The 27,207-nt window shown below is 36.9% G+C and overlaps 1 protein-coding gene across 2 annotated transcripts in view; it reads right to left on the reverse strand.

Annotated features, from left to right (window-relative positions):
- Positions 1-27,207, reverse strand: part of APCDD1 (APC down-regulated 1) — a 56,933-nt gene that overhangs the window by 24,558 nt on the left and 5,168 nt on the right. The window contains exons 2-4 of one of the 2 annotated variants that reach the window (XM_056823646.1): positions 23,352-23,402; positions 19,078-19,261; positions 13,000-13,531 (exon numbers count right to left, since the gene is read on the reverse strand). In XM_056823646.1, coding sequence (XP_056679624.1) covers positions 13,000-13,531; positions 19,078-19,157 — 612 coding nt within the window. In that variant the 5' untranslated portion in view covers positions 19,158-19,261; positions 23,352-23,402. The remainder of the gene's footprint in view (positions 1-12,999; positions 13,532-19,077; positions 19,262-23,351; positions 23,403-27,207) is intronic. The other variant, XM_001370862.4, reaches the window with a different exon arrangement.

The following is a 27,207-nucleotide window of genomic DNA, read 5'->3' on the forward strand; positions in this document are numbered from 1 at the left end:
GAAAAATTTCACAATAAGTAGGAAACAACTGACTTTAAAAGCCAACCAATGATGTCAAAATGGCATCTTTGTCTTCATCCTCTGCCCCTTCAACTACTTAGCTCTCTAACTCTTTTTGGCAGCTTGCCTCTTCCAGTTCCCCAGCTCCCAAAAGTTCTGCCTTCCATTGGTAGAAGAAAGTGGGGCCTGGAACTCTCTCACTAGTCTTTGGCCCTATTCCATGGCCAATATAGTGGCACACACCCAGTGGTTCCTGGGAACTCTGCCAACCACATATACAATTCCACCATGCTTTTCCACCATCCCTTGCCACTACTATTAAGCGAACCACATTCCCCTGTAGCCAAGTTAATAGATTCATATGCCAATGGCTAACTAGATAATTATCCATAGTTATTTACATATTTTTCCTGTATTCAGCTTACTGTTCCTTACTCTTCCGCTTCAAATAAATCTATACATGCAAATGCATCTGCTGAGAGATCATTTGCTTTACAGTTATGGAGAAGGTGCTGCTAAAGGAAGTCCCTTGTCTGGGAATTCTCTATATTAATGAAATGTGTGTGTGTGTGTATATACTCATTTCTATCCCTTATGCTTTTAATATCCTGTATAATTTGAGAGATGGCTTTACTATGTAAAGGGGAAGCCCAATATCCTTGGAGTCTGTTTGGTTTTTTGGTCATCAGGCCTTTTTTAATATGATCCACCACAAAACCATATGGTGATAATATAGTAATAATAATAATAGCCATCATCATTATAAAGAGCCTGAATCAGTTGATTAGTGTGGATTATCCAAGGAAGTGGTAAAAACTATAAAATATGTAACTTTTTTGCAAATACCTAAAGATTAAGACAAAAATAAGTTAGCTAGATTTATATATCAGAAAAAAACATCCTTTATAAATTGATAGGTGACAAATTCTAATTGCACACAGTGACTAAGATATAATATTGATCCATAAAATTTTAAGAATTTTTAATAGATGTCACCACATACTATGCCCAATTTCCAAACTACATGGAATTTTTTTTCAAAATATAGAAAATTAATTAATGGGGAAAAATTAAAATGTCATGAGAACAGGATGAAATATATATAATATTGCTGTTACCTTTTCAGAGACATATAGATGGTGTGGTAGATGGAATGCTAGGCCTGGATCAAGAAGACCTGAGTTCAAATCTATACTTAGATGCTTAATATTTGTGTGGCCCTTGGCAAGTACTTAACCTCTATATGCCTCAGTTTCCTCAACTATAAAATGAGGATTTAATAGCACCTATTTCCCAGGATTGTTATGAGGATGAAATGAGAATATTTGTAAAGCACTTAGCACAGTACCTGGCACATATTGTTCTTGATTTTTGCAACTGAAGATATTCCAAATATGTTTTAAATGAGAGTACAGAAGAAAAGCTTACAGCCTTGAACTATTATGTTTACATTTATAACTTTTAAAAGAGTCATTTTAATTGCCTACAGAATATTAAATATAAAAGAATAATAATAGGATGGCAACTTGTCTTTGAGAATTTCTTTTTGAACTCTATTAAAATCTGGAAAAGAATGAAATGATAACAACCTTACATTTAAATACTGTTCTAAGGTTTGTAAAGTCTATACTATTCAATCAATAAACATTCATTAAGCACCTACTATATGCTTAATTATTTAAGCACAATGAATAAGGGGATATGAAAAGAAGCAAAAGATAAATCCTGCTCTCAAGGAGATTATATGTAAAGATTACATGTGAACAAATATACACAATTTGAGCTATCTACAGTATAAATAAGAAATAATTAGCAAAGAGAAGGCACTAGAATTAAAAGGTATTAAGGAAGGATTTGAGTAGAAGGTGAGATTTTTCATTAATACTTAAAAAGAAGCTAGGGAAGTCAGTAGAAGCAGAAAAGGGTGAGCATTCCAGGCATACAGGACAGCCAAAGAAAATGCCTAGAGCTGAGACAGTGTTTTGTTCTAGGAACAGCCAAGAGACCTGTGTCACTGGATAAAAGAGTATATGTCATAGAGTAAAGTGTAAGAAGCCTGGAAAGACAGGAAGGGGCTAGGTTATAAAGGGTTTTGTATTTGTTCAAGGAAGCCACTGGGATTTATTGAGTGAGGCAAGTAGTGTGTGTCTTGATTGAACCTGTGTTTTAGGAAAATCACTGTAATGCTTGAATGGAAGATGAATTGGAGTGAGAAGGCACTTGAGGTAGACAGATCAACCAGTAGGCTTTTGCAATTGTCTAGGTGTGAAGGGTTGAAGGTCTGTACCAGAGTGATGGCAGTAGCAGAGGAGAGAGGGGGTTGTATGAGAGATGTTACAAAGGTAAAATAAGTGGGCTTTGGCAACAAATTGGATGGGGAGGAGGGGGTTGGATGGTAAGGGATCCAGGATGATTCCTAGGTTGTGAGCCTAAGGGACCAAGAGGATGATGTTGCCCTCTACAGTAACAGGGAAAGTAGACGGTGAAGCAAGGTTTAGGGAGAAAGGGAATGAGTTCTGTTTTAGACATTTGAGCCTAAAATATCTACTGGACATCTAGTTTGAGATATCTGAAAGATGTTGAAGATGTGAGATTGAAGAGATTGATGCAGAAAATGTTGATTTGGCAAGCATCAGCCTAGAAATGGTCGTTAAATCCATGGGAGCTGAAGAGATCACTAATCCTAAACTGATAAGATCACTAATTCATACCATAACCCTAAATAACATTTAAGGTTGGAGGACCTGATCTGAAATAGGATCCAACAAAAGGAGACAGAGAAGGAATGATCAGGTAAGAGGAAAACCAGAAGAAAGGAGTATCCTGAAAACCTAGAGAGAAGTAAATGAGTAAAGAGGAGAGGAAGATTAGCAATGTCAAAAACTGCAAAAAGGTCAAGGACAATGAGGACTGAGGAAAAGCCATTATATTGGGCAACTAAGACATCAATAGTAACTTTGGAGAGTGAAGTTTTTGTGGAATGATACAATTGGAAGCCTGGTTATAAAGGGTTCAGAAGAGAGTAAGAGAAGTGGAGGCACCCATTATTACAGATGGATTTTAGAAGAGTTTAGCTACAAAGGGCAGAAGAGACATTGGGTGATAGTAGGGATGGAAGGATTAAGTGAATTTGTTTTGTTTTTGAGGATTTGGGAGACACAGATGGGTTTGTAGGCAGTAGGAAATGAGTCAGTAGACAGAATGATTGAAAATAAGCAAACTAATGGGAATGGCAGAGAGGGCAATCTGTCAGAGCAGATGGGATAGAATGGAATTGCTTAAACAAGTAGCAGAGTTGGCTTTGGTAAAGAGTAAGGCAATTTTATCATGTGAGACAAGGGTGAAGGAAGACAGTGGCAGAAGGAATCTGGCTGATTGGAGGTGAGGGAGAGGGGAGAAGAGGGAGTTCCTGGTGAATGGTCCTAATGTTTCCTACATAATATGAGACAAGGTTCTAAGATAAGACAGGGGTAATAGGAGAGCCATGGGAATCTTGAGGAAGGAGGGAAAGGTTTGGAAGAGCTGCTGTGGAGAGTGTGAAAATGACTTGATAAGGGAGGTATAGTATAGCTAGTGGACTCATTCAGAATACTTGTGTGATTTTCTCCACCTCTATTCATCAGCACATGTATAGCAGTGAAGGCAAACAATTGTGGGAATGATCCAGGATTTGGGAATGATATAAAAAAGGGATTTAACAGAGGAGAGCAAAGTAAAGTCAAATTGGTTTGCCAAGAGTTTGAGATGAAGAGAAGATAGGAGTACTTAGTCCAGAGGAGATGGCCTGGGAGAAAAATGATTCTCAAATCTACTTGTTCAGCAATAACTTCTCTGCTGACTTCTAGACCTGAATCTCCAATTGTCTTCCAGACATTTCAAACTGTATGTTGAGTAGACATTTAAAATGCAACATGTACAAAACTAAGCTCATCTTGCCCCCTATACAATTCCCCTCTTCTATTTCTGTAGAAGGTAATAACATCCTCTTATTCCCCCAGGCTCACAAACTGGGCTTCATTCTCAACTCTTCACTCTCTCTTTCCTGCCCTTGCCTACCAAAAGATAATCTGATGCCAAGGTCTGCTGATTTAACCTTTGCAACATTTTTCAAACAGCATCCCATTGTCTTCTCTGATACTGCTATCCTGGTACAGGCCCATATCACCTCACACCTGGACACTATATCAGCATACTTAACATCTCTCCTCATTCCAGATCATCTACTATTCACCACCAAAGTGATTTTCCTAAAGCAATGATGTGATCATTTCACTCCCTTACTCAAATTCTAGTTGTTTACTATCCCCTTGTAATAAAGGAATTTGTAAAAGAGAGAGATCAGATCCAGTGGAACAAGGAGCAGCTCACATGGGGGAGGGGCAAGAAGAAAAAACCTAGGATTCCAGTGAGAGAACAGAAGCTGAGAGAACTCAAAAACTGCCAGCTCACCTCACTCCTTCAGCTGAGAGCCTGAGAAGAGGATATCTGAGGCTGGGGGGTCCCTCTGGATATCAACTGTTTCCCAGTGAACCCCTGATGTCTCTCACTCAGCTTAAGACTCTACTGAGAAACTCCTCTCCAAAAATTATTCTCCACCTCTCTCCCCAACTTGTCCTGAACTACATTACTCTAACTAGATTAGCTCAGGAGTAGGGATCAAACCAGCAGCTGACCAGAAGAGGGCTCAAGGCTGAGAGCCTGGACCCCTAAGATTTTAGGGGGGGTCAGTCTGCCAATCAATAGGGATTCCTGCTACCCACTTTCCTCACCTAATACCTTCATCTCTCCCTTCTCTGAGTGATCCCAAATAAAGTGTTTACTCCTTAGATCAGGTTTGACTAGTTCCTGACATTAAGGATGGGGACTGAAAATTTGGGGAGAACCATGACTATTCACAAAAAGGAGGTTTAGCTCAGGATCCTAGGGATCCAAATAACTAGATCCAAGAAACAATATCTCTCCTTAGTAGGGGTATAAACCCAGGGGTTTGAAGAGAAGTGGAAGTTGGTGTACTTGAAGGACCAAGAGACAGGAAGGTCCATCTTGTCTCTCAACAATAGCTGAGACAAAGAAGGGAAGCTGTGTGCCATTTCACCTAAGCTGTTTCCTCTAGTTCTTAACCTTTACCTCCCAAAACCACTCTCTGAGGAGACATACTCTGTCCCTCAGGGAGACAAAACCAGGTTACCTTTCCCAGGGGGAAGAGAGGGGAAAATCAATCTCTTCCCCCTCTTGATTCTCTCAACTCTCTCTCTCTCTCTCTCTTTCCTCTGTGTGTGGCCATATATTACATCTGATACAGACCCATATCACCTCACACCTGGACACTGTATCAGCATGCTTAACCTCTCATTCCAGATCATCCACTACTCAGCCACAAAAGTGATTTTCCTAAAGCAATGATGTGATCATTTCACTCCCTTACTCAAATTCTAGTGGTCAGGATCAAATACAAAATCCTCTGATGATCAAAATCCTTCATAACCTACCCCTCCCCACCTTTCTAGGCATCTTATACCTTATTCTGCCCTATTACATGACACTAGCCTCATTTGCTATTCCATTAACTGCACTATCTCATGACTCTGGGCATTTTCTCTCGTTGACTCCCATGCCTCCTCTCTGCCTCTGGCTTTCCTCAAGTCCCAGATAAAATTCTACCTTTTACAGGAAGCCTTTCTCATCTCTCTTAATAATATAAATTATCTTGTAAGTAACTTGCTTGTACGTATTTGTTTTCTTCTTGTCTTCCCAATGAAATTATGAGCTCCTTAAGAGCAGGGATTGCTTATTGCCTTTTGTTGTATGCCAAAACTTAGTACAGCGCCTGGCCCATAACAGATATACTTTAAAATTGCTTACTGGTAGAGTGAATAAGTCTTTTCTCCATAAAACTCAAAGGCAGGGGTCTTTCCACTATATCATGCTGCTCCTCATTCCAACTCATGAAAGCAACTACAGTTAATTCAGGAGACAAAGAACATTTAGAACTGTTTTCCTATTAAATGTCAATTTTTTTTCAAAAAAGGTGTAACTTTTATTTCTCCCTATCATTTATGACTCTTAGACTACTTCACCATTATTTGATAAATGATTGAATAAAATGTTGAAGGTTTGTTGTTTGGGTGAAAGTTGTCTGGTTTTCAGACAAACTCTTTGATTTAGCATGTGGCTAAGTCACTACAGGAGTCTGGAAAAAGCTCAATTCTATTTGTTCAAAAGTGGTTTTGGTATTTCTAAGTTACCCAGAAATCATTTAATAGTCAGTTGAAATAATGAACTTACTTATTCCATCCAATGATAAGGTTCTGAAATATGCATAGAGTGGAATGATCCTCATTCTAGGAAACTCTAATTTTAAATTGAACTTAGACAAGGTATCTTCTTAGAAATGTATTTTAGTCAGGATCATTTTTTTTAAAGGAAGAGAAGTTAACCTCATAATAAGGGATTCTATCCTGCTCACCTGATGCTTCCCAAAGTAATTTACTTGCCAAAGTTTTCTGAATCTCACAGAGAAGTTGTAGAAAGCTTAGAATAACAAGTTGATTTAATGTTTCTATTTATACATGGTGTCCAATTTCCAGAAGAGCCTGAGACTAGTGGTTTCAAACTCAATTTAGCATTTAAACTCATTTTCAGCAAAGTCTCTATGGGACCAGCAATTAGGAGAGGCAAAGAGTTCAAAGAAGAAGGGTTATAACCTTTCAATGGTATGCTTGTGCGGTCTTTTAAAATGCAGCTTCTCCAGTCTTTCTTCCTGTATTCAGCAAACACCGCAGCCCACAACCAGGTTAACAACCTGCTGGTATGGCTGCCTGAAGCGGGCATAGAAAAACTGTGGTTTTTCATTTGGCTGCATCTGGAAAGACACCAGTACTAAGTCCATTTATTCCTACTCTTAGTTGTCCCAGGGAAGGGATCTAAAAACATCCTGATGATTTTACTGTCAATTTGGGGCCAAGAGGTACAAGGAGATCAAGAGAAGAATGATTCTTTTGAATTGCCCAATATGCTAGGGCATCATAGGAGGTTGGAGTTGGGGACTTTCTGCCTTTATGGGGACTTCCATTTTACCCTGTTCTGTCCTGAAAGTGCAGTGAGATGGAGAAGGATCAATTCTGAAATCGAGACGTTTCCTGTATTTTGGGGAAACCTGAATCTCCATGTCAGATTTTATGGCAGACAAAGATACAAATCTCTTTAATGCTCTGCTCCCTATTATTTCTTTGTCAGATGAGGTAGGGGGAAATCTTTATTGAGAAATGTTCTGAAAATACTTTGGTGCTTCCCAGACAGCTGTCATTTAAGCTTTTCACAGAATCACAGGAAGCCATTCAATCCATCCCTTTGCCTCTGGACAGGAGAGTATCACACCAATCCAGATAAACCTTTCTCATTTTAAAATAAATCACCAAAGCAGCTAATCATACAATCTTCCTTAATTCCTTTTCCAGGAAGTGCTTAAGAACTCTCACTGACAGGAAATTTTCCATGTTTGATTGGGGGGGGGGGGGGGTAGGTACAACAATACACCTATATTGCCTCAATACAGGTCAAATAATTTTCTGCTAATGCCAATTAATTTACAGGTGCTTAAGATTCCCCTAAATTCAGAGTGGGTGTGCTCCCAGAGGGAGTTAGTTGAGGTGAGCCTGGCAGTGCCATGGATTGGATAGGTCACCCTGTTTTTCAGCCAACCCTCATATTTTAATCAGAAGGATCTAAAAAAAGTATTTCTAACCCTCAGATGTTTTCAAAGAGCTCTGTATGTCTCTGTTCTCACTACAGATGGGCTCTGTTCTAAGGATGGACACTGACCAAGATTAAAATCCCTCTTATGAGTTCAAAGGAAATGATAGGAAAGTAAAGGAGGGGTAGGAGGGGAGAGTGGGCAGGAGCCAGAAGTCTTATTAAACACTTAAAAATCCTTTGATTTTTAGTCTCCCTGGCCGCATCTAAGAAGCCCCACCACTAGGGTTTTAAGAAGAGAACAGAAAATGAAGCAAAATTAAATTTAAAAGAAAAGAATGTCGTGGTGAACTAATTCTTTTCATTCCAGAATTTGAGAGCTGGAAACAACCTCAGAAATTAGGAGGTTGAAAGAAAAATTATGCGATGTGCCTAAGGTTACAGAAGCAAATATCAGACTAGAATTGACATATTTTGACCATTGTTCATTCTACAGCACTACATTTCAACCAGAAGCATTCTATATAAACTATCTAAATGATCTGATTTACTTTCTTCAGTCCTACCATCTCTGCCTCATCCTCCTTGATGCTTCTTCCCTAGTACTTACACCATAGAACCAGTCTCTAGTCAAGCTTTGTTACTTCTGTTTTCAAAAAATCCCTAGTATAAGTCTTTCTCTCCACTCAAACAGCTGTCTCCTAAGTACAGTTTCTCATTACCTAACAGCTGGACTACCAATTGTTCTCCTTGTCTCAAGTCTCTCCCCATTCCAAAATCCTCTAATCAACTATTCAATTGATCTTCCTGAAGCTCAGATATGACCAGGGAACCCAGCCTCCTTGCTCAGTAAACTCCAGGATCAAATATAATATTTAATGCTATTAAAGCCCTTCTCAACCTTGTCCCTCCCTTTCCAGGCTTCTCAAACTTCATTCCCCTACACATACCAGTCAAGTCAATGATACTGGCTTTCATGCTATCCCTAGAACACAACACTCCACCTCATGATTCTTTGCCTTTTTACTGCTTTTCCCCCCTAACCTTGAAATTTTCTTCTTCATTTCAAAATTTATCTCAAAAGCCACCTTCTATAATAGGCTTTTCCTAGTCCCTCTCTCATCCTATCCTGACTGCTACTATTTTCCCTCTAAGATAGCTACCCATTTCATGTGTGTATATGTATATGTATCTTCTATGCACACAAATGTTTGCATGTTTTGTCTTCCATTAGAAGGTGAGGTCCTTGAGGGCATGAACTATACTTTTTACATTTGTTCTTTGTATCTCTAGGACTTAAACTAAATCCTATAACACATAAGCACATAGTAAATGATTAATGCTTGATTATTGACTGACCTATAATTTGGTTATTTTCTTGCCAATTTGAAGAAAATAAGATTGCTGTTGTTCACTCATTTCAATCATGCCTAACTCTCAGTAATCCCATTTGAAGGATTGCCATTTCTTGGCAAAGGTACTATTAGTGGTTTGTCTTTTCCTTCTCCAGCTCATGTTACAGATAGAAACTGAGGCAAAAAAATGTTAAGAGACTTGCTTGGTGTCACACAGTAAGTGTCTGAGGCTAGATTTAAACTCAGATCTTCTCAACTACAGCATCTTTGTCAAGAAAGGTCCAAAAATGTTAATGAAGAGTCAGACATGACTGAATAACGACACCTTCCCGACTCCAGACCAGCACTCTATCCATTGCACCAACCTGGCTTCCTGGAGGTCAATTTTCTGATCATGTGAAAGATTTGTGATTTAGGAATGACAGGGAGTGTGCTCTATCAATGCAGATTACAAGATCATAGCTCTAGAGACCATCCCTCCTCATTTCATAAACAAAGACCTGAGACCTTGAGATGTGAAGGAACTTACATATAGTAAACAGTCAAGCTGGGATTTGAACTTGTCATCTGATTCTATAGTAGCTAGATGGCATGGTGCATAGAATATTTAGTCTGGAGTCAGAAAAACCTGAGTTTAAATCTGGCTTCATACCCTTACTAGCTGAGGGACCCTGGGCAAGTCATTTAACCCTGTTTGTCTCAGTTTCCTCATCTGTAAAATGAGCTGGAGAAGGAAATTTCAAACCACTATAGTATCTTTGCCAAGAAAACCCTTTACAGAGTCATGAAAAGTCAGACACAAATGAAATGACTGTACAATACCAATGACCACCTCACCTCTAACTCTAAATTCAGCAAGATACTTTCTATTGTACCACTCTACCTACAGCCCACAATCTGAGTTGCCTGAGGCATATAGAGCCCTACAGATGTGAAGTGTGGGCTTCAGAATTTGAATCCTGTTCTTCCTAGATCAATTCCAACACTCCCACCTCCAAGTTGCCTCTGTACTTGTTAGCATTCACAGAGGATATTTGGAAGATGAAGGGCAGTGAGGGAGGCCTGAAGTTGAGCTTAATGCTTTGGCAAATATGAACTTTCTGCATTTCCCAAACTCCTTTTATCCTACTTCTCATTATCATGAGAGGCCGTATGACATAGTGGATAAAGACCAAAAAGACCAGAATTCAAGTTGTCCTTCTGCCATATACTTGGGCTGTGTGATCCTTAGCAATCCATTTAACTTCACAATGTTTTAAGTAATCTCTAAGACTAATAGTTGTAGTTGCAGAAAACATGCCAACCTGTATTTGTAGAGAGAGTTTTCTTATCTGGGAGTTATCTATGCCAATGAAATCACTCCCTATCCTCCCAATTCCATGCATATATTTTGAGAGCTTGCTTCACTTAAGAAGATGATGCCTAATATCCAGAGGGAAGTCTTGGCTGTGGTTTTTCCTACTATTGTCTCAAACTGGGGCCTTCAAATCACTTATTACTCAATCAGAGGACTTCTGACTTTAGACCATCAAGAACCCCAAATGAAATTTCAGGTTGATTAACCACTGTTCAGAATCTATAAGTGTCCCAGAAAGACTTCATTGAAGACTTGATCATCACTGTTGGAAGAAATTTTGCCCCTTTCTCATTCCTCTTGTTTCTTTTCCAAGGAATCAACATACTGACAGGCATAACCTTTAGAAATTCCTACTGTACCAGTTTAAAAAGCATTGCTGGCTCCAGAGACTTTACATGGAGAAGCTCTTTCTCAACACAACCTCAAGGACCAAGAATTAAAGACTTCCCTTTTCCTCATACTCAGTTCACCTTTTTCTTTTCAGATGGTTTGAAACAGATGAGGCAGAAAGTAATGACTCTGGCTCATGTTTCCTCTTGGAACAAATTTCAAATGGCCCTCTACATCATTCTGGCAAGCTGCCAACTCAGAGTGATCTCTAAGTGTTTCTGCATCTCTGTGCACTGGCTCATCGGACATGTTTTAATTACATATACTAAGATATCACAATGACAAGATTCATTTGGAGGAAATATTCCTAGCCAAGGAGGCTTTCTCAGAAGATTTTATACAATTATAATAAACGAGGAGTGTTTTTCTTGTATGAGCTTGTGATAAGATAGAGTCAAATAACAATCTCCAGTAGAGTAGTCTTTGAGAGAGGAAATATTCCATGCTATCTCATCCGGTTGTGATTTGCCCCAGAGTATGAGATAAAATAATTCCAATTCACACACACACACACACACACACACACACACACACACACACACACACACACTCTGTATATGCACATATACACATTCAAATAGACAGCGAATGGACTGATTCAATTAGAGAGCCATTGTTTTCCTAAGAGTATCACCAAAGAAACTAGCAAGTGTCAAGTGTTTGGGTAAAGGGCCCTAGAAATGTCAACACTCTAACTAAGTTGATGCTTACTAGAGGAAACTTTCTAGCCCTGGCTGTATTCCATTTCTAGCTGTTCCATTCCTAGGTGCCTATAGGTAATGGAGCTCAAGACACGGCTGCCATATTTTCTGGTCTTTCTAGTTCCCATACTTCCTTTCATTGGCTACAGCCAGACCTATGAAATTCTTCTCTTGAAACTATCTGCATTATGTAATTATGCAGTTGGCATTCTATAACTGGGCAAGGTTGACACACTACTGTGCACAGCCTTATAGGACATAGAGCACCCAAAAAGTGCTTGGGTATCTTTTAGATAAATCTCTCTTTTCATGTGTATGATACTGGACATACTGTGTGCTTGACTTTTTCAGTCTGTGTTCTAGGGAATATATATAATATGCATTTAATTCTTGGGAAGAGGGAGAAAAACTTTGTAAATGAATGGTATTTATTATTATTATTATTGAAATAGGACATTAGAGCCATTACTTAACTTATCTTATTTCTTCTTCATGTCCTAATTTTGCTCTTTCTTAATTCCTCAATCTTTAATTCCTCTTCTCCCTTTGGGGCTACTACTACCATATGAAGACTCCCCTCCCCCCCAAAAAAAAACCCTTCTGGGAAATAGTACAGAGAAGTAGGAAAAGTACTGGTTTTATATCCAGAAGACCTGAGTGTAAGTCCTGGCTCTGGCATTTACTAGTATGAGACCATGGGTAAATCCCTTAACCTATTTGGCACTCAGTTTCTACATCTATAAAATGTAGATAATAATCTTTCAATTACCTATCTCACAAAGTTGCTGTGAGAAAAATGCATTGTCAAGTTCTATATAGGATCATATAGCAACAGCTGAAAGAGACCTCAAATCCTAACTAGTCCAATTCTCTCATTTTAAAGATAAGAAAACAAAAATCCAAGAAGTTGTAATTTACCCAAAGTCATACAAGGGCATAAGCAAATTATTTTCATTGTTAGAGGCAGTTTAGTGGCACAGTGGATAAAATATTGGCCTTGGAATTAGGAAGACCCGAGTTCTCATTCTCAGAAATGTAATAGCTGTGTAAACTCAAGGAAAGTAATTTAAACTGCTTGCCATAGTTTTCCCATCTGTAAAATGGGAATAACCTACAAAGGATTGGGACATAATATTGGTAAAGTGTTTGCAGATCATAAAGCATTATATAAATGCTAGCTATTATTATCAGCACTACAGTTTTCTTCATTTGTCACTCCATTACTCCTACTTTTGTTTTTCTTTCCTTCTTTTCTTCTACTTTTACCCCTATTTTTTATTTTCCAGCAGTCAAGTTTCCTAATATGATTCAACCCACTTTTAAACTACTGCTATCATTACTTAAAGGTCTCATTTCAACTGCTAGGCTAATGTACCCTATGCCCTACTATGCTTTCACACCCTGGCACAAAAAAAAAATAAAGCCCACTAAAATAATTTTGCTCATCTTATGTCTAAAATGAGAGATCCCTGATGGTCCTGGAACAACAAAAGGAAACAAATACCTTGGCATTTTGTAAGGGTGGCTGGTAACTAGATGGTCGGTAGAACATCCTTTGGCTAGAGTCAGTGTGAATATCACCAAGGAATAATTCCTCCACAAGATGATCCAGATTATGATGGAGGTACTGTTTTTCTACCCGAATCAGTTGAAGCTCATGCATAGCAAAATTCACTGCCTTGGTACATTCCCGGCCATTTTCCTCTCGCCATAAGTCATAGGTGGCATCTTGCACCCAAGGATTATCTGAAGGGATGAAACCTGGGCACGTACGATTTACCAGCTGACTAAGTCTTTCAGCAACAGCCTCACTATGGCAGATGATTTGGACATTGTGTAGCTGGTAGTCTGCTTCAGTCCCTCCTCGGATGATCCAGGATGCTTGGCGAAGCCGTATCTTACCCCTGATGACTAGTGTATAGGTAGGGTTGGTACAACGGTTACCACCATAATAAAACTGGTAGGCCTTGAAGGTATTATTATGATAGAATCGATAAGATCTGGTGATGAATTCTGGACCAGATCTCACTTCACATCTGGAGAAGGAAAGTAAGAGAATTTTTTTTAACAATTAAAAATGCATGAATAAAAGAAACCATTACATCTTTTTGAAATGAAAATACCATAGAAGCATATAAGTTAGAAGGGATGTAAAAAATCTTCAAGTACAATCCCTTAATTTTATTGTTAAGAAAAAAGAAGTTAAATAATTTTATCAAATTAACAAGGAGAGTAAGTTTAAAAAATGCAATATTCAAACAATCTCTTAGATTCCAAATTCAGGATCTTTCTACTCTACTAGTAGGCTGGCTCTCCAAATAGATATTCTTAGAGGTTACAAATAGGTCAGGTAAAATCATTACCTATAAGCATAATCTTTATCTTTTTCCACAAATATTATCCTTTGTGTGAAAAAGATAGGTCTCTGGATCAGAAAATAAGTTCTATTCTTCAATTAGTTAAGAAAAAAATATCATTCACATTTTAATTTTAGAAATGTGGAAACACTTCCTGTTGCTATGAAAAAGATGATTCAAACAATCTTTTGCATGAACCTATTTCCATACCCTGAGTGTGTTCTAGACATAAGTCATCACTTATGGGCCAAAACCTCCTCTTCACATATCTTTTCACTTTAAAAAGAAAAAAGACATGGGTTTTTTCCTCCCTGGAGGAAAATATAAAGGGCAAAAAGCATCACTTGCACAGTATATCTAAGAATTGACAAATTATTGTCAAAAAAATTGACAAAAAATGAGAACTTGTTGCTAAATTCTGTGTGTACTTTTCTATAGGTGTCAATACTTGCTAGGGAGAGGGAGGCCATTTAAAAAGGAAGAGATTTCAACATCAGTTATGAGGTTGGTAGAGTCCATTCCAGAGAGCCAGTCTAAATCCTAGCAAAATTAGTACAGAAAAACGTGAAGGGAAGGTGGATGAAAAGGAAAGGTACCTGTATGGAGACATAGTAAATTCCACATTTTTCTTTTTCCTTTGTTCACTCTTTTGATCAAATCTATTGTTCCCTGAATCATTTGTAGGCTATGTGCTCCTTTTCTGTTAGATTGTAAGGTCCTTGAGAGCAAGTACTGCCTTTTGCCTCTTTCATATCCCCAGTATTTAGCATAGTACCTGGCACATAGTATGTTCTTAACAAATATTTATTACAGTGTTATTACAATGTTCTTAACAAATGTTTATTACAGGGTTACTGCCAGAAAGAACTCTAGAGATTATCTAGTCTAAAAGACCCACTTTAGAGATGAAGAACTAGAGCACAGAGAGTTGAAATAACTTAACCAAGGCCACACAGGTAGAAAGCAACAAAGGTAGAGTTTGAACTCAGGTTCTCTGACTCCAGAGCCAGTGTTTTTGGTTATCTTATTTATAGAATGGCTACATGTTCTTAATCTGCTTGCCTTCTCTTTCATTATTCTTGGGACAGTTATTCCTATTTCTATTCTTTCTCTTCTCCACTCCCATTTTCTTGGTCTATTCTACATATTTCGCTTATTTGATTACCTGTTCAACTATCTATATTACTCTCCTTTTTTATAGAAGGTCCCTTTATTCCTCTCTTTAAATATGTCTCAAAATAATTCTTGGCATTCTGCCTAACCTTTTCCCGCTTTTATACTTTGCCAAGTTTCTCATTTTTCTCAATTTAGTGGTAGGGGCAATAATTTAGAATATTCAAAATCCAGCTCTTTACATGCGATTCATAAAGTATACACTAGGAGGTCAATCTTACTTAGTTTTGATATGAAGGTATAACAAATAGATAGTGGGAAGTTCAATCTCCAGTCAATTTGTCAGCCATTCAATTTAAACTTGGCTCTCCTTCTAGCAAGTGCCAATTAATGTTATCTAGGAATAAGAATCTAATTACATCCAAGAACCCTCAATTATAGGATCCTCTTATTTTGGCAAGGACACAATGAGCAAACCATACTCTTGGTGGATATGACAAGAGGAAAACAGATAGGTGTAAACTCACATAGACAAAAATCCTTTGGGGACTTCCATAAATTTTAGGAGGTCTTGAAACCAAAAAGTTTGAGAATTCCATGCTTGAAATTAAATTCTAGATTGCCTTATGCTATTTTTAAAAATTCCTTACTTTCCATCTTAGAATCAATACTGTGTGTTGGTTCCAAGACAGGAGAGTAGTAAGGGTTAGGCAATGGGCGTTAAGTGACTTTCCCAAAGTCACACAAATAGGAAGTATCTGAGGCCAAATTTGAACCTAGGACCTCCCATCTCTAGCCCTAACTTTCAAACTACTGAGCCACTATGCTATTTTTTGTACTATTACTTTGTCTTATTTTACTCTTCTATTTTCCATCAAATTGTAAGCCATTTCAGGCAAAGAAATGTCTTTTACTCCTTTGAAACTCTTTTATAGCCTTGAATATAGAGAATGCTCATTAAGCATTTTCTGATTGATGACTTAAAATAGCATAAAATGTGTGATTTTACCTAGTAGGCACCAAATGTGCAAATGGAAGGATTTAGAATATTCTGGGCAATAAATGGTTGCTGCTGGGACCATTAAATTAAATTAAATCTCCTACAACATAAGGATGATCCTTATTATTTTCTGTGGAGTCACAACCATGTAGTCTAACTGCACACCCAAAACACTTCTTCCATGTCTTTTGACATCTTGATGAATTAGTAAATGTATATTATTCTTGAGAAGCAGTATGGCAAAGTGGATGGAAGGCTCTTGTTGGGGGTCAGAAAACAGAAATTCACATCCTGCTTCTGATATATACTGATCGTGTGGCCATTACTAAAATCATTTAACTCCTCAGTGTCCCAGGCAATCTCTAAAGTTATAAGTTACAAAGTAGTTGTGGACATGTATTGATGGGCTTTCCCCACTAGGAATTTGATATGCCAGTGAAATCACAGTTTTGAATCAACCCTATCCCTACAAAAAAAAAAAAAAGACATCTACCAAATAAAATTTATAACTTCATAATCATCCTGAATATAGTTGAAATATGTGTCAAGGAATTGAATATAGAAGAATTTTGAACAGATGAAAGTAGAAAGAGGCATTTGTACCTAGTGTGATCTAAATAATTGCTTCAGGCAAAAATAAAGAAAAGAAAAAGAAAAAGGTACAACTTTAGTGCTTTGGGCAGCTGTCTAATGCAATCAATTACAAAGGAACTGCCTTTCTGCATTGATGATGGGAATTTCCATACAGGGAAATTCTACTCTGATAAGGAAATTTCTACTCTGATAAAATCAAAAGACTGAAAAAAAAAAAAAACCCAAAATCCACTTGTTTCACGAGAAACTGACTGTTAAAATAAAGAATGTGGCATCAAGCAACTTCAATTACTTCTATTAAAAAGAAACTGTGGTACTATGTACTCCAACACTTAATATTTTTTCTGTTTCATAATGAAGAGATTTTCAATACTTCCTTAACGAAAATCATAAGTCTGAACCAACAATGAGCTTTAAAAATATTTACAATTTTAACCAATGAATAATTTATCAAAAGACCATTTTGAGGGAGAGATCATTTATTTCTTCATAAATAACCAAAATTCTTGAAGCACAGGACTAGAATTAACACTACAAAGCATCTAATTTCTCCTAAGCAATTCCTTACCCCACCAACTCTGAGCAAAATTACAAATGATGCATCCAAAATAGTTGGATTTTATAAAGAAATCACTTAAAATTTTTACTTTAAATATGTTCTATTTTATTCTAAGATATTTTAAAGGAAAAAATGTCAGTCTCTTTGGGAAGCCTAAAAGAATTTAGAAGCTACCAATCTAGTTAATGAGAATCTTGAATCATTCTATGTAAAATGACATTAATTAATAATATGCTTCAAGGAGAGAGAAGTCAGTGCCATAGAGTCAAGACTGAGAATAACTTTTTCTTGACTGAACAAAAGACAGTCACAAAAATGCTGAGAATATATAGTCTGATATATCTCTTTTTTGTTATTTTTCTGACAGAAGATAAGGAAAAAGGAAATAAAAAGCTGTCCTAGGAAATTTAAACTGCATAAAATAGCAACTACCTCTTAACTATTGAAATACTATTGAGAATCACTAAGGAAACTCATTTGATCAAAGGACTTCCAATTGATGTAAAAAATAATAAAATACAAAGTGTAAAGAAGTTATTTATGTGAGATCTGTGAACATATCTCTAAGTGTCAAAAAAGAAAAAGTCAAAATTTACTACTCTCATAGTCTCAGAAAGGTTTTATCCTAACTGCCCAGGTCTTCTCCCTCAAATACCTTAGATTTATATTTTATATGTTTTCAATTTATTTAGATATGTACTACAATAACTAATTTAATCTTATCTTTTTATCACCAGTAACACAGAAGATGTTTAATAAATACTTGTTGATTAAGTGCATGAGAGAAAGATATTAGGAAGTGATAACCAATGGGATAGTGAGAAGGGGGCACTGAATGTTTTATCTCTTTCAAAAGTATACCATTTTACATGTTGAGTTGATTGTTTGTTAAATATAATCATTAGGGGCACTAGTGGCTCAGTGGATAGAGTCAGACCCAGAGGCAGGAGGTACTGGACTCATGAGATCTCATACACTTCCTAACTGTGTGACCCTGAGCAAATCACTTAATACCAGTTTTCCTAGTGCTTACTTCTCTTCTGCCTTGGAAGTGATAGGTACAATCAATTCTAACGCAAAAGGTAAGGGCTGGTGAAAAACAAGTATATAATATTTATTTGTTAAAGATTAGTTTATGTTCATACTGCTATTTATATATATATAAACATGTTTTTACAGAAAAAAAAAACATGGAACACTGAGTCACATATTGATTTTACTCTCCATCTATGGAATAAGTCAAACCATTTGGCCAGATACCACCTTGACTGGTGGCAATTGCCTATGGTGTTCAGGAAGAAAGAAATCAGCTTCCTTAGATATAGTCTAGATTACTCAGAATTGTTAAATGTCAACAAATGTCCTAAACCTCAGACTAACAGAATTCTAGGTTACTTTTGATAATCTAGAACTCAATAATGAATCTTATATCTGTCGCAGAGAAAGAGAAACCAAGAAATATATTCTTGAATAGTAGTGGTAAATCTAGTACCTTTATCTTTCCTGTTAAAGTGTTGAAGTCATATATTACATTAGTTGAATATGACTACAGTATTTAGAACATAAGGAGCTAACTATGTTTCAGGGGTTAGTGAAATACAGATACTTAATTTCACTTGCTAATGACTTTTTTATATAAACAAGCAGTATGATACAGTTCAGTAAACAAGGTTCTATTCACTAACTCTATGTGGTCAACTGTGTTACAGTAGAATCTCTCTCAGAGCATAAGATCTCAACAGTACTTAGTTCTGTTTCTTAACTGAAGAAAGTTTTGGGGTTTTTTTAATTGCATGTCTCCTGGGATAAAATTCAGATAACAAGGGAATAGTTTTCAATGAATATTATAGGTAGTTTCTGTGCATTGGAGACATCAGACAACATAGAAGAATGTTTTTCATCTCCCTTCTACTTCAGTGCTTTGTAGGATTTCTCCAATATCATCTTTGTCATTCTTACCCTGTGGAGACCCAGTGGCCCTCAATTGTGGGTGGCATCTGCACAGTGATCCGTGCTCCATTGTGGAGATGCTTGAGCATGTGATGACACTGAGATTCCTTGAAAGCTCTCCAAGCACTCTTCTCTAAAGACCGAGGATGGGATCTGCTATCTGGGTGAAGAAGGGCGGAACCTTCTCCCAGCCCTAGGGAAGAAAGACAAATTTTAAAATGTAGTCAATAGGGCTCTGGAGCTCAGAAACCATTTATACAAATCAGGCTGAAAAATCTTGTAGCAGAGGAAAAAGTATGGATTGACTATGCATTTTGTCCCTAATAATTGGTCTCATTAGTAGGAACTTTTTTCCTAGTAGAGACCTTTTCCCCTGTCAGTTCTCCTGCTAATTCCTCTTAATGGTCCTCAAAGGAATAATTTCAATAAAGTAATTTCCTGTATCTAACAGGGTACAAGTCTCTCTTTGGTCCCCTTCCATAATCTCCGGGATACCTGGCCTCTCCTTAGCTACCCCAGAGGCCTCTTGGCTGCTGAAGCAATATTACACTCCCTCCTGTCCTGTAAAAAAGCCAATTTTATCAAACAATAAATATTAATGAGTGACTAGTATATTAAGCTGTACTTCACTACAGACAATGTAAAAGTATAAGACATCATCATCTTAAAGAACTTACAGTCTACTTGGGAAAGAACAACATATAAATATGCGTATACATGAGCAATAAACATGAGCTCTCCCCTTTTACACACACACGAAGACAAGAGCACAAGATAATAAGTAGCAAACTACTCATTTTATACTGCAAAATAACTAAAGGATTAGAAAAGGGAGAAATTGGTTCAGGATGAAGTCGTCAAGGGAGATGGGAGTCAAACTGAGTCTTGAAGGATATTGTTCATACGATATAGATGAGTTGTGAATATGGGGAGGGATGTTTGAGGGGAAGGATAGAGACAGTCAAGAGACTGGTTTCATATATATATACATATATATGTATGTATATATATATATATATATACATACATACATACACTTAGAGAACTAGAATAAGATGTAGAGACCACTACCACAAGAAGAAAAAAAAGGAAACAATGATTTATTAAGAACCTACTATGTGCCACATCACTGTACTAAGTGCTTTATAAATATCTCACTTGATCTTTACAACACCCCTGGAAGAAGTAGGTGCTACTATTATCCCCATTTTATAGTTGAAGAAATCCAGACAGTCAAAGGTTAGGTGGCTTGCCCAGAACCACAAAGCTAGTAAATGTCTGAGGTTGGGTTTGAACTTAGGTATTCTTGACTCCAGGCAAAATGCTTTATTTACTGAAGCAGCAAGGTAAGGATCTGAGATCTGCAGCTTTGCTGGGGGTATAGGACAGGGGAGAGATCTGTTCCCATAGGGTGCTGTTCGTGCCCTGGATGATTACAAATCAAGTCAAGGCAGCAAGCATTGATTAAGTACCTACTATGTGCCAGGGACTACTCTGAGTATCAGGGAAACCAAAAAGTAGTCCATAGTCCATGCTCTCAGTCTATTAAAGGACACAACATACAAATAACTATGTACACAGATATAATAAATTGGAGATAATCTCAGAGGGAAGTCACTAAGATTAAGGAGAACTGGGAAAGGTTTCTTGCAGAAGGTGAGACATCAGCTGAGAATTAAAAGAAGACAGGAAAACACTAACAATGTCAGGCTCCTATGGCAGTGAGATGAGAAAATATCCATTTGTATGTATGAGTTGTCCGTAAGTGAAATTTTCATAATTTAGGAGTTACTTCATATCAAATGTGATAATATCTATAAAACACTTTGAGAACCTTAGGGCACTACATAAATGCTACCTCTTATTTTCTTTAGTGTATTAATTTTTCCTTTCTTAGAATTTGTTAGATGCTATGCCATAAAAACTGCTTTGCAGCAAAATTCTTCTCTAGAGAATACAATCATTCTAAATGTTAATGTAGTATTAAATTAATGGTATTATATAAAAGACTGTGTTACTAGATCTAAGCATTTAATAGGCAAATTGTTAGACTTGTGATGACCAAGAGAAATTCTGATTACAGAAATTCCTATTACAGGGGCTTGAGATACTAGCACTCCCCATAACCTGGAAAATCTACATAAACCTTTTTGGTTTTCACATTCTTTTCTCAAACTTTTTACTTATTTTAACTTTAAAAAAGAAAGTTTATATATTTATGGTATTAAAAAATAAAATGTGTTGATATCGTATATGTATATATTTATGCATTTCTGAACTTCTAAGCTTTTTCCTCGTCTATAAAATGAGAGGGTTGGGCTGTATTCCTTCTTCTTCTTTAGATTCTTACCTGTCTTAGTATATTTTAAGACAGAAAAGAAGGGCTAGGTGATTATGTTCTATGTGACTTCTAAAGTCTCTTCAAGTTCTAGGCCTACAATACCAATGGACATCCTCCCAGAACTATCAATAGCCTAATTACTTAATATTCTAATAAACAACAATAATTAAGCACATCTAATACTTAGGATCTAAAGAAAAGAAGGCTTGTAGAGCTCATCTAGTCCAGTGATGGCAAACCTTTTAGAGATGAAGTTCCAGGCCCCACCCCCAGACCTTGTGCTATGCCTCCCCTCCAACCACAATGGCCAAGTGCCACACCCTTCCTTACCCCAGACAAGGGAGGGAGGAAGCATTCCCATTGGCTTCTGGGCAGAAGGGTGGGGGAAGTGATGAATGTTCTCAGGTGCATGAAGAGAGAGAGGAGAATAGATGTGCCCCGAATCCCTCTAACACTCTAGTAATGAACTCTGGCAGAGAGGGATCAGTGTGCCCTTGTTTGGCACCTGTACCATAAATTCACCATCACTGATCCAGTCTATCACTTTTATTTTATAGATGGGACATTTAGTGTATACAGATTCATTATAAACCCTAGCCCATTTAGCTGGAGATATTTAGATATAATAATGATAATAATAGCTAGCATTTCTGTAGTACTTTAAGATTTTCAAAGTACTTTATAAATATTATTTCATTTGGTCCTTAGACCAACCCCAAAAGGTAGTTATTATTATTATTCCCATTTTACAGATGAGAAAATTGAGGTTGACAAAGGTTAGGTGACTTGTTCAGAGTCACATGGCTCAAAAGTGTCTGAGGTCCTTGACTCTAGGTCCACTGATCTATTATCTCAATCACCTAGCTACTTCTTATTTTACATATAGATCCCAGAGAGTAAAATTGGACGCCTGTAGAGTAGGGAGGAACTAAAATGCACAGAAATTATCCAAGTAATCACTGATCATAATGATTCCTGGGAAGATGTTGAGGAATTGTGGCCAATTTGGTCTAAAATGGACAATTTATTATAGGAAGGAAGGAAGGAAGGAAGGAAGGAAGGAAGGAAGGAAGGAAGGAAGGAAGGAACGAAGGAACGAAGGAAGGAAGGAAGGAAGGAAGGAAGGAAGGAAGGAACGAAGGAAGGAAAACTATGTCCTCATCTTTTCCTATTTATATGTGTCCAATGTGGACAAAACCCTGGCCAGTATAACAATAACATCACCTAAATTTAATGATCACAAGAAGATAACATCGAATCAATACTATGAAGCTACAAACAGTAAGTTTAAAAGATGGTTTAAAAAAATAAGTCTTTCCATTTAAAAAATCCACATCTTAACAAGAAAGGGAATGAATGAAAGCAAATAGTTAGAATGAAAGAAATAATACTTGTTACAGTGTGGCAGATGAAGTACCCTTTCCTGACTGCCTTTTCAGTCTTCATCTGGCCATCAGCATTCATCTTCAAATGTTCATTTGGCTTTTATGGTATGGGAAACATGGAAAGCAGCTATAGGGTGTACTAGATTTCTTATAAATGGAAAGAAATTGAAAATTCACTTAAAAACTTCAACCTAGGCAACACAGAAAGCTGAGCATAGTGACATGGCATCCTTGGACCCTGAAGGCTTTGCTCTGAAGAATTAGGTAATGAAGTGTTTCCAGATCACATTAGTGATGGGTTTCATCCAATTCCAAAGATCTCTGAATTCCATTTGAGGAAAGGTTTCTAATAAACAAGATGTTTAGGTAAAAAGATGTCCTTGGTTAACAAACTAGATGAGTCATTCTACAAATGTTCTATCTCACCCTCTCTCTTATTTCTGTATTTAGTTCTTGTGGTTCTTGAATGATAGCATTATCTAGCAGGGAAATGGAAAGCATGCTTGGCTAGGAGGTAGGAAAACCAAGTTCAAATATAGCTTTAGACACATATTTACCTGTATACCCTGGGAAAATCACATAACCTCAGCTTGCTTTTGTTTCCTCAGCTATAGAAAGGAGATAATAATGTCAGGATACAGAGTTGTTGTAAGAAATAATATATTAATAAAAGTGGTTAACACAGTGCCTGACACATAGTAGGTATTTAATAAGTGCTTACCCCCCCCCCCCCTTTTCCACCTTGATAGCTACCAGGAGTTTAAATCTTCTACCTTCATATCTTTGAAAGGGTATCTGAATAGTAATGAAGTTAATCTTTTTTGTGTTTGAATTTATACATGCATTTTTCCAGTTTTAAAAAATACTTACCTGGAATGCTCAGGGAATGGAATATTGTAGCTAATTGAAATTTTCTGTTAACTAAGAGTTAACTAAAAACTATTTGATTTGGGTTGCTGAAAATCCTTTCTTCTTAGAATGAGCATCTTTCTTTAGTGACTCAGGAATATAGTAATACTTCAGGTTCATTAATTTGGATATTAATTCTCACTGTACAGCACTATATATGCAGAAAGCATCAGAGATTGAGCTACCTATGCCAACTTCAGGACATGTCCAAGGCTGAGGGTTTTTTGGTTGTTTTCTGAATCTAATATGTTTGTGTTCTTCCTATTCCTACATCATTACAGTAAAGAATGTGGGAGAAAACCATCACATGCACCCAACAACATGGTTAACTAAAGGGTCCAAAAAAGATATATTACTGTAAATACTCAATTCAGGTTTACTCTAGATAATTCTTGACAAAAGAGAGTTACTAAATAATAGACCACTGGAGAAGGGCTTATAAGAAATTAGCCAACAGCATGTTATTGGGCAATCCACCCTTCATATTCCTATGCCTCATTTTTCCCATTTATAAAGTGAAATAACCAAAACTAGCCTAGCTTATAGGTGTGGTGAGGAGTAATTAATAAAATATATTGGTAAAATGCTTTATAAATAACAAATACTGTGCAAACACTAAAGAATGATTTAGTTGGAGCCTCACCAACACACTGTTTGTAATAGAATGGAATTTGGTACAAGGAGGGTACATCTTGGATCCTATCCAAGTACCCAAACAATCTTGTTACAAAACTACTCTCATGCACAATTAAGTACCAGGAAATAGATCCTGGGGAGAATTATAGTGAAACTCTGATATATGAGTAGTAGGCATGCTCCTATGCTCCTTGCTCCTGAATATAAACTGTGAAAAGCAAATGAAGTCTTAAGAGCACAAGGGTACCTACCACTTAGCAAATTACCACTTTCAAGAGAGTAAATGATACTTTTACATTCTGATATGTTTGTTTCACTTTACACGAGCAAGTGATTTACTCCTACGGATTAGATTATTCTTGCCAACATCCTAAAATCCTGCCAAAATGATCTTAATTAGGATCACAATGATCCAACTTTCTCTTCCAAGAGGAGTTCTCAGTAATAACAGTTTTAAAGGCAGAGGTCCACATAAAAAATAAAAGAGAACTCCTCTTATTGAGACAGAAGACCAAGCATCAAGTGAACATTGGGTTTTGAAGTACTTGGGCTAACTGTCTACACTGCCTAATTTCACCAGATGATGGCTGTGGAGAGCCAATCTTAGCAATGCTTACTCTACAAATGATATACATGCAGCCCCTCTCTTTGATTGACACCAACAATCACTAGTAACACCAACAAAAACTAGTAAACACTTTTCCCCACTTGTGATGCTCTCATCCTTGATGTGAGGAAACTGACACCAAAAAGATCATGCTCATTTATTTTCTGGTGGGAAGAGGAGGAGGATATTGTAAGACAGAGGGCAGGTGTCTCTGAAAGGCTATGTTTTGTAGCAAATAAGAAGTGGGGGAAGGGTTTAATCAATATGATTAACCTGATTAGCATGGACAACTATTCTTGATCATTCTACCCTCTAGTCTTAACTTAGTTTTTAGAATAGCAGTTTTTAGTGTTTGAAATATCTGAATAATTTCCACTTCCTCATCTACTTACCCATGTAGGTACAGACTAGGAAACTGAAAACAAAAAGGGGGTGGGGGTTGGTTCTAAATGATAGCTGATAAGATAAAGGAAGAAAAAGGACTATTTTTTAAAAGTGGGTATAAACTATAATTTTAACTATGTAAAAACTCCAATGTAAATACTAGATGTTAAGAGTATGATTATCTTTTGACTAGATCTCAAGTTAAAACTTGTCTGAAACATGAAAACTTTCTAGCAGGTAAAAATGCAACTGATTAACTTAAATATAGGTTATTATTTATCTATGCAATTGCTCTGCCAATTAAATAGTCATTGCCATAAACTACTGTTTGATGTGGTAATTGTTAGATTAACACTAGGATGCCTTTTCATTTTGAATGTAATAAGACAACAGTGGTTCTGTCAATAGTGGTTAACTGTTTACTCTTCATTATTTTTAATTTTCACCACTTCAATGACAAAACTCAAAATAAGGGGATTTTTTCTCTATTTCTCCACTGTTGCCCTTGTGAGGGGGTAGTTTGGAGTATAATACATATTTCTTGTGAATTCACCATTAAAGGCTTTTGTTTTTCTCTTTTGATAGAAAGAATAATATAAAGAAATTATGATAATCATATGCTGCTTTGATTTTGGCTGAACATCAGTTAAATTTTCCTGGGTTACTACTTTCTAACACACGTCTCCAATCTGGAGATCTAATTATAGATTCCAAACTGGTAAATTTTCTCTTTCTTTTTTAAAATCTTACCTTCTGTCTTAGACTCAATACTAAGTATTGGTACCAATGTAAAAAAGGTGGTTAGGGTTAGGCAATTAGAGTTAGGTGGTTTGCCCAGGGTCCCACAACTACGAAGTATCTATAATCAAATTTGAACCCAGGATCCCTCATCTCCAGGCCTGGTTCTCTATCCACTGAATCATCTAGCTGCCCTGCTTGGTAAATTTTCAAACTGGTTATTGGTGGCACTAAACACTCTCTGTCTCTCTCTGTCTCTCTCTCTGTGTCTCTGTCTCTGTCTCTCTCTCCCCCCCTTCAAAAATAGGTTTGTGGTGATTTGCAAGAATTTCCAGCATAGGTAAGGGAAGGACAATAGTCCCCCCACTTTCTCCTTTCCACATAGGGATTTTTATTGTTAGCAATCTCTGCTTCCAAGGATTGGACTGTTCCTACCTAGTCCCTCCTCCACAGAGACTACAAAATTTCAAGAAATTAAAAATAGCTCCTGCTTAAAATCTAAGTAGGGGTACCTGATCTAAAGGCTTAAAATTTTTGGAAATGTTACCTACCTGGGATTCCTGGGAAACACACCTTGTGGCTTTTCACTACCACTTAACTGACAGAGAGAACTAAGTAGGTAAGCAACTAAAGCTTTGTTTTATCCCCACTGAAATGTTGAATTTTTACTTTAGTCACATGAATGTTTCCCCTCTCTCCAATTCCATGAACTATAGAGAGGTAAAGATTTACACATATATTTAGGAGGTGTCAGAGTCATTAAAAAACATATGTATATGCATATACATACATATATATAAACATTTTTGAATGATTCTTATCTTATAATTGTTTGTTCATATTTTAAATTGGCTATGTCAACTGCCAAGTTCATCAAACTTCTGCTCTTAGAATGCAATTATGAAACACTTGCCACCTATGCTTTGCTCTTCATTCACCTTGTGGAAAGAAGAAAGGGAAAAATTCTCTGGTGATCTTGTTCGATGGGTTACAAAACTTAAAACAAGGCACCTAGATATGTTCATAAATTTTGTGCTTTTTTTAAAAATAGCCTTTGTCACTTTATATTTAAGGTTCCCACATCATTTTCTCCTACTGCTCTAAAAAAAGGTCAGAAAATGGAAAGAGAAGGTTTTCTT

Source organism: Monodelphis domestica, chromosome 3 (assembly GCF_027887165.1).
Source record: "Monodelphis domestica isolate mMonDom1 chromosome 3, mMonDom1.pri, whole genome shotgun sequence".
NCBI classification, from domain to species: Eukaryota; Metazoa; Chordata; class Mammalia; order Didelphimorphia; family Didelphidae; genus Monodelphis; species Monodelphis domestica.